Source organism: Bos indicus, chromosome 23 (genome assembly GCF_029378745.1).
Source record: "Bos indicus isolate NIAB-ARS_2022 breed Sahiwal x Tharparkar chromosome 23, NIAB-ARS_B.indTharparkar_mat_pri_1.0, whole genome shotgun sequence".
Lineage (NCBI taxonomy): Eukaryota > Metazoa > Chordata > Mammalia > Artiodactyla > Bovidae > Bos > Bos indicus.
The window spans coordinates 10,242,805-10,250,261 of record NC_091782.1 but is presented as its reverse complement, the minus strand read 5'-3'; the positions used below and the strand labels follow the sequence as shown (position 1 = coordinate 10,250,261).

Genomic DNA, 7,457 nt, shown 5'->3' with positions numbered 1-7,457 from the left:
GTCCTGGTCTCTAGTTTCTTTCCCGACTTCAGTTTCCTCACCTCCAAAATGCTCACACGGTCGTAGACCAAGACCCCCCAGCTTTCCCCCTGCTCCAGCCCGAGGGCTTAACTCCTCCTCCTCAGGGTAGGGGCGGGCCGAGAAAAAGGTCAGTCAGGGAGTCACCTCCCCGCGCCTCCTGGCCTTCCCCTTCCTCCTTCCTTCCGCCCGCCCCCTCGCCCCACCGTGGTGAGGTCACGCGGGGGACGTCACGGGGTTGTGACGCCACTGAGGGCGGGCCTCTGAGAGAGGAAGGGGCGGGGTCTAGGCAGGCGACGCTTGCGCAGTGGGCGCGGCGCGGGAGGAGGCGGAGGCGGCGGCGCAGCTAGAGGCGGCGGCGGCGGAGGCGGAGGCGGCGGCGCCGGGGGGGTGGGAGGGGGGGGAGCGCGAGAGCGAGTGAGCGGCTGAGAGAGTTTACCCCGATGAGGCGGTGAGAGGCCCGGGGCCTACCTCAGCGGAGCGGGCTCGCGGCGCCAGCTAGCAGCGGGCCCCCTCCCGGTCCCCGGGCCCGGCGGCGCGGCGGCTGCTTGGTTGTGAGGAGGCGGGGAAGCGAGTGTCCGGCCCCAGCCATGGAGGGTATGGACGTGGACCTGGACCCCGAGCTGATGCAGAAGTTCAGCTGCCTGGGCACCACGGACAAGGACGTGCTCATCTCCGAGTTTCAGCGGTTGCTCGGCTTCCAGCTCAACCCGGCCGGCTGCGCCTTCTTCCTGGACATGACCAACTGGTGAGCCGGCTCCGCCGCCGCGCCAGCCCCTGGCAGCGGCCTCGGGGCCCCGAGGGGAAGGGAAGGGACACCCGAGCTCGGCGGCAGGGCGGGCCGGGCGGGCTCTGAGGGACACCCCTCTCTCCAGGGGCGGGGAGGGCGTGTGGGGAGCCCTCGGGGCCTGGGAGGAATTAGGGGCCCGAGCAGGGCTAGAGGGGGACGTAGGAGGAGAGTTGGGGGGCCACGGAGGGCTGGAGAGGCGGAAGGGAGGTGGGGTGGGGGGAGCTGGGGCTGAGGTTCCGAGGAGTGTTCTTAGCCGCCGAGGACCGTGGGAAGAGGAGGAAAAGGGCTTTAGCATCGAGGAACGGGGTCCACCTGGGAAGAAGGGGGCCGTGGTGTTGGCTAAAAGTAAAGCGGAAAATCCGAACTTGCGGAGTGGAAAAAAAGCTTGGGGTATGGAGTTAGAGGCTGAAGATGACGGGGGTTGAGGGGAAACTCTGGGAGAGAATTGGGTGCTATGGGCAGAACCTGGCGCACGGGTGAGACTTGGGAGTTAAGAACATTTGTGTGCGTCTCTCTTAAAGTGTATGTCTCCATTCGAGAACAGACAGGAAAAAGGGGAAAACTTTACTGGGAAGGACAAGTGAGTAGGGTAAGAAAGAGGACTTTCCGAAGAGCTGTGCCAGGGAAGGGGTGGGATCTACTAATGGAGGACCGGGCGTGCTAGACCCGGGGGGCAGGGTCTGGGGGGAAAAGTGAAGGAGAGGAGGTTATCCTGCGGGAGGGAACTTTTCTGACGGGATTGGCGCTCTGGGCTCCAGAGTGCGGGAAGGGAGAGGGGCTTCTCTCAGAGGCACTTACGGGAAAAAAAATGCTGGGTTGTTAGCCGTTTGGGAAAATGGAGAACTTGACTTTTTGGCCTGGAGTCTTCTTGTAGAAGACTGATTTGGGACAGAGGGCCGTGATAACTTCGACTACAGAGGTGTTTCTTGGTTTTGGGTGGAGCACTTGCTGTTTCTGGTAAGCAAGGTTTCCCCCTTGTTCTCTGAGGAGGGCTTGTCGAGTTCACTCTAGGTGAGTGATGAAGTGGAGACCAGTAGACTTCCTTTGAAAGGATTTCAGGTGAAGTAGCTCATCTTTCTTTGGTCAGAAAGCCATAAGATGATTGCCCTTTGCTCTCTGTGTTGGGCACTCAGTCCCCTGGCATGTGGAATCTTGTTTCTTTTGGCATGACTTACAGAGCCAGGCTCCCCTTTATTCCGTGTCTACTTGATGCCTCAAGCAATGCCAGAAAAAGAGTTTGTAAGCTTTGTCTTTATCGCCTTTCTCATGCAACCCTATCCTGAGTGGTGCTCATCGTATAAATGAGAGTTTTGTAGCTGTGGTGGCTCCAAAGGTGATGTGTGAATATTTTTGTGTGTAACATCATTGGTGGTGCCTGTTGTTTTATCATTAAAGTTGATATAGTAAGAGTGGGGTTGACTTCCTAGATGTTTAGAAGTATTTCTTTTTTTTTTTTTTTTAGAAGTATTTCTGATCCCCACTTTTATGTCCAACAGGGACTACAGCTTCCAGTCGTTTTCTGAGCACCAGCCTGTGTGTTTAATAGAGAGTGGCATGGGTTATTGGAAACATTGAGCAGAGGTATTACCCTGGTGAAATTTGGAAGTAAAGCTATGTCTTGAGGAGGGTTGTGCCCTTGCCTGCCTGCTTCCCACCCCCAGGTCCTTTTCTTCCTGTTTACACTAGTTCAGCATAGGAAACTTGGCATATTGTTGCTGCCAGTTTGGTAGAAATCATTATTTCTCCCTACCCTCTTGTGAGTTGTACCATTTAAATCCTGCCCTAATAAGTTTTTAGTTTTTTAGAGTCAGTATTTATTAGTCCAATTATTATGGCTACAAAGACAGTGTAATGAATTTTATATGCTTGAGGTATATGTGTTTAACGTCTAAGATTGTTTTTAAGTGGTGTGAAAGGTGAGGCTCAGTGCGGATAAGAAAAAAAATTATGGTTGCATTATAAAAATTTTATTTGAATTTTATCTAAAAATTATTAAGCTTAGTGACAGAGTAGCATGTGTTCTGAGAAGATGTTATCTCTGTGTAAAACAAGGTGTGATACATTTCTGAGCGAAGGAGTGAGCCATTAAAAATGTATTCTGGTTCTAAAGCAGTTAGAAGTCAGTAGCTTCTTAAGAATCCAGACTGTGAAGTGATAACTCAGCTGTAAGTACATTACCTATTTTTTTGACTGTGGAAGTCATATGTTATTTATTTTCTTTGATTATAAAGTGAAAAATCTGTGAACGAAAGGAAGTAAGGGTTGTTATTCTTTTTCCAATGAAAGCAGTTAGCGTCATAATCCAGTATTGTGTTTTGATTCCAGTGTTGACCTGGCTAAATTTGCCTTGTTAGATTTTTATTTTAAACAAATACTAATTATAATTAATAAATTCTAGCTAAAATAAAATACATGAATGCATACTTAGTCAAAATATTTGTGTGTTAAATATCTAAAGTCTAGAAATGTATTGTTTTTAAGCGTCATTTAGTGTCTGACTTTGAAAACTTCTGAGATAGTCCTGATACAGGTTGCCAAAACTTCTCTCAAATTGCTGTGGTTAACCTGTTGAGTTTGAGATGAATAACCTCTGACTTCCTAAGTGCCTGTTTTGGGTTGTAATAAATAACCGCCATTCAGTTGTCTAGTGATGGTTTAAAAAAATGTGGTAAAATAAAAATAAAAGTTTTAAAATGAAGGCTTAAAATGAGTCTTCTAAAATGAAACCCTATTTGGAAAGACAATGTATTTGTTTTCAAAAGTAAGAATTTATTTTCTGTTGTTAACCAGCAACTTTTTAAGAAACTGTTGAAAACTGACAAAATTGAATGTTTTGGCCTTATAAATTACCTACCCTGCACACAGATTTTTTTTAGTCTTAGGTTGGATGTGTACTATGTAGGTATTTCTTCTTAATTTAGAACCCAGTATTATTTCAGTTTTGTACTGTTTATACCTGAGCTGGCAGCCATGTTGCCAGAGATTGGTGGAACTGCCTCTTAACAAAAGTAGTCAATTTTCAGTTCCTGAGTATCTAAAGTACATAAATGGTATTGTGAAGGAACCCAGTATCTGCAGCAAAACTGAGAAGATTTGTATATTAGAATAACATTGTATAGGTGAATGTCTTCTAAAGACAGTATTAGGCTGTGAGTATAGAACTTGGAATTCTGAAACTGGAAGCTGGCTTAAGATTCTCTGGTTCATTCCAGTTTTTCCTGTAAGATTGCATTGAACTCTTCCAGGTAGCTTATTCTTGAATCCTCAAGGGCAGAGATTTGCATGGTACCTTATTATAGTGTTTAATTACCTTGCTAGTTAGAATCATGTCAAAACTGAATCTTTCTTACTGTAATTTAAGCTTTTTTCATTTGTTTGTGTCCTCCTTGGAGATGAATATCTAATAAACACCTTCCTTAAAAGATCAGAAAGCCTCTATTAATACAAATCACTAGAAGTTTTCAACCATACATAATTTAAAAATATTCAATTTAATGGTTTCTCATCCTTTAATGTAATCTGATAGGTTTATTTTTTCCCCAACAAAAACCAACAGGATTGAGAGCGGAGTTTAATTGTGGTGTGATATACATAATATAAAATTTACCATTTTTAATCAGTTTTAAATGTACAGTTTAGTGCAGCATAAGATTTTAAATTCAGTTGTGTTCCCTCTAAGTCATTTGTCTCTGTTGTGTTTTCAGGGTGAGTTATTCTTTAGCATTTGTGACAAGAGGCGAATAACACTTCTAGGTTAAAAGAGGACATTAACGTGAAAGTTATTTCTCATTATGTGTGCATGCTAAGTCGCTTCAGTTGTTTTCAACTTTTTGCGACCCCATGGATAGACCACTGGGCTCCTCCGTCCATAGGATTCTCCAGGCAAGAATCCTGGAGTGGGTTGCCATTTCTACTCCAGGGTATCTTCCGGACGCTGAGATCGAACATGCGTCTCTCGTGTCTCCTGCGTTAGGAGGTAGGTTCTTTACCATTAGGGCCACCTGAGAAAGCCCTATTTCTCATTATAGAGATAAGTTAATTATCTTTGACGAGCATGTACACAGTGTTGGTTGTTCTGTCCCTCCTGTTCATTTGGCTAGCCTTCCCTGGTGGCCAGTGGTAGACTCCACGTGCCAATGCAGGAGACGTGGGTTTCATGCCTGGGTCAGGAGGATCCCCTGGAGAAGGAAATGGCAACCTGCTCCAGTATTCTTGCCTGGAAAATCCCATGGACCTAGAGAAGCCTGGCAGACTACAGTCTGTAGGGTCTCACAAGATCAGGACATGACCTAGCAACTAAATAACAGCATTCATTAGGCTAGTGCTTTGCAGTTTGGGTGTTGCAACATCCTAGGTTACCTACAGGTATCTTCAGGAAGCAGTGTTTATTTTTTGGAAGACTGCATGCACCCATTATGGATGGAACAGATGTTTTTTAAGAAAAATAACTCAGGGAAAAACATTTTTGTTAAATAATGTCCTGTAGACTTTCAGCTTTGTCAGAGGTACCGTTCTGGGTAACAGGAAGGTATAACCGCTGTGCAATGAAGTGGAATCAGAAGCTAGAGGTGAAAATCAGGTGTACTCTGGTCTCACCATGCCTCCCCTGCCTGATCGAGATCCGTTTCTCAGTCACATGTATGCTAAATGAGTTTCTGATGCACTTGCTGGTGTATACGTATGAATCTAGACGTCCCTTTATGACGGATTAAAACTTGTTAATGATGGTTTCCTTTAAAAATGTGTGCCAAGCAGCAGCTTTAGGATCAGTAGGAAAGGTTGCATAACGTGATAGAGTGTTGTCCACGCTCTTGCATTTTTAAGAAGATTGGGAGTTCTTGCTTTGGGCTTTCTTCCCCACTAAAAGGTTGGGACTCTGGGTATAGTATAAAATAGTTTGCAAATGGTACATCCAGGCTCCTTTTAGTTTTAAAAGGAGGATGGTAAAAGCTACCTTGTTGTCCTGTACTGTTCAGTTGCTGTGAGACTTGCATTTCTGATTATATATCAAGTCAGAACTAGTCTCCATTATAGCTAGGGTGGGTAGAGGTGTTTCTTTACCACCTCTTATCTTCCGACTCCCCACTCCAATTTGTTTAGCATATAACAGCAAAAACTCAACCTGACAGTATTTATTTATTTATTGGCCACATGACTTGTGGGATCTTAGTGCCCTGACCAGGGACTGAATCTGGGCGCCGAGTCCTGACCACTGGACTACCAAAGAATTCCCTCAACCAGACAGTATTTAAACAAATGTATTTTGGATGGACCCCTGGTAGATGGTGTAATACAAAGCAGGAGACAGCCTCTATTATCATTTGCTCTCTAGTAGAGAAAGAACATGCCTGAAACTAAGAGAGAAAAAGCTTGGGGACAATAAGGAAGAAACATTTATATATTGATGCTGAATTAACAGAGGAAAGCTTCAGAACTGGTAGGGATGGACTGAATCAGACAGAACCAGCGATTCACAAATATTGACTGCTCACTATGGGCAGATTTCTTAGAAGGTTTGACATGGCTGGGGGATTTGAACTGATGGAAAAGTTGTGTCATGTTAGGTTTCCTGAATGAAACCAGGAAGGAGCAAGTGGAACGGAGCTGTCTGGATGATTGGCTTGGCAAGAATGTGGTTAATGGGATCAGAAGTGAACAAGAGCTGGAGCTTATTTTTATTTTTGCTTTGGAATATTGTTGATTTTTTAAAAATTGCGGTGAAATTGACTTAAAATCGAACCATGGTAAAGTGAACAATTTGAGTGGCAATTAGTGTCTTCATAATGTGCAACCATACCTTTATCTAGCTGAAACATTTCCATCACTCCAGAAGGAAACCCCACACCCACTAAGAAGTTGCTTCCTATTCCTTTCTCCACCCAGCCTCTGGCAGTCTGAATTCTTTCTCTATGGATGTACCTATTCTGGATATTTCATATAAATGGAATCAAAATATTTTTCCTTTTTGTGTGTGACTTCTTTCAGACTTCATCTGTGTTGTGTCTAATATCCATCAGTACTTCATTCCTTCTAATGGCTATGTGGCTTCCCTTGTAGCTCAGTTGGTAAAGAATCTGCCTGAATACAAGAGACTTGGGTTTGATTCCTGGGTTGGGAAGATCCCCTGGAGAAGGAAATGGCAACCCACTCCAGTACTCTTGTCTGGAGAATCCCATGGACAGAGGAGCCTGGCAGGCTACAGTCCATGGGGTTGCAAGAGTCAGACACAACTTAGTAACCAAACCACTAAATGGCTGTGTAATATTCCATTGTATGTATATAAATGCAGTTTGTCTGTTCATCTGTTGGTGGACATTTTGAGCCATTTCCATCTTTTGGCTATTGTGAATATGTGAATATGTGCTATGAGTATGAGTTTTGATGTATTTGTTTGAGTACTTGTTTTCAGTTCTTTGGGTATATACATAGTTGAATTGCTGGGTGATATGGTAATTCTATGTTTAACTTTCTGAGGAGCCACCAAATTATTTTCCACAGTGGCTGAGTCATTTATTAGGTTGGTGAAAAAGTAATTGGAGTTTCAGACTGTCTAGACTCAAACACATCTTTATTAATCAAAATAGGAACCACTACAATCAACACATTGTTGCCAATGAGAAACAAGTTTGTTTTTAAGTTTGTAACCATC

The 7,457-nt window shown here is 44.4% G+C and overlaps 1 protein-coding gene across 5 annotated transcripts in view; it reads left to right on the top strand.

Moving 5' to 3' along the window:
* The first annotated feature begins 411 nt into the window (after positions 1–411).
* The window catches only part of ILRUN (inflammation and lipid regulator with UBA-like and NBR1-like domains), a 107,194-nt gene continuing 100,148 nt past the window's right edge, over positions 412–7,457 (top strand). For 2 of the 5 annotated variants that reach the window (XM_070777857.1, XM_070777856.1), the window contains exon 1: positions 413–766. In XM_070777857.1, the coding sequence (XP_070633958.1) occupies positions 609–766 (158 nt within the window). In that variant the 5' untranslated portion in view covers positions 413–608. Of the gene's footprint in view, positions 767–7,457 lie in introns of all 5 variants that reach the window. The other 3 variants (XM_019985652.2, XM_019985650.2, XM_019985651.2) reach the window with 2 other exon arrangements.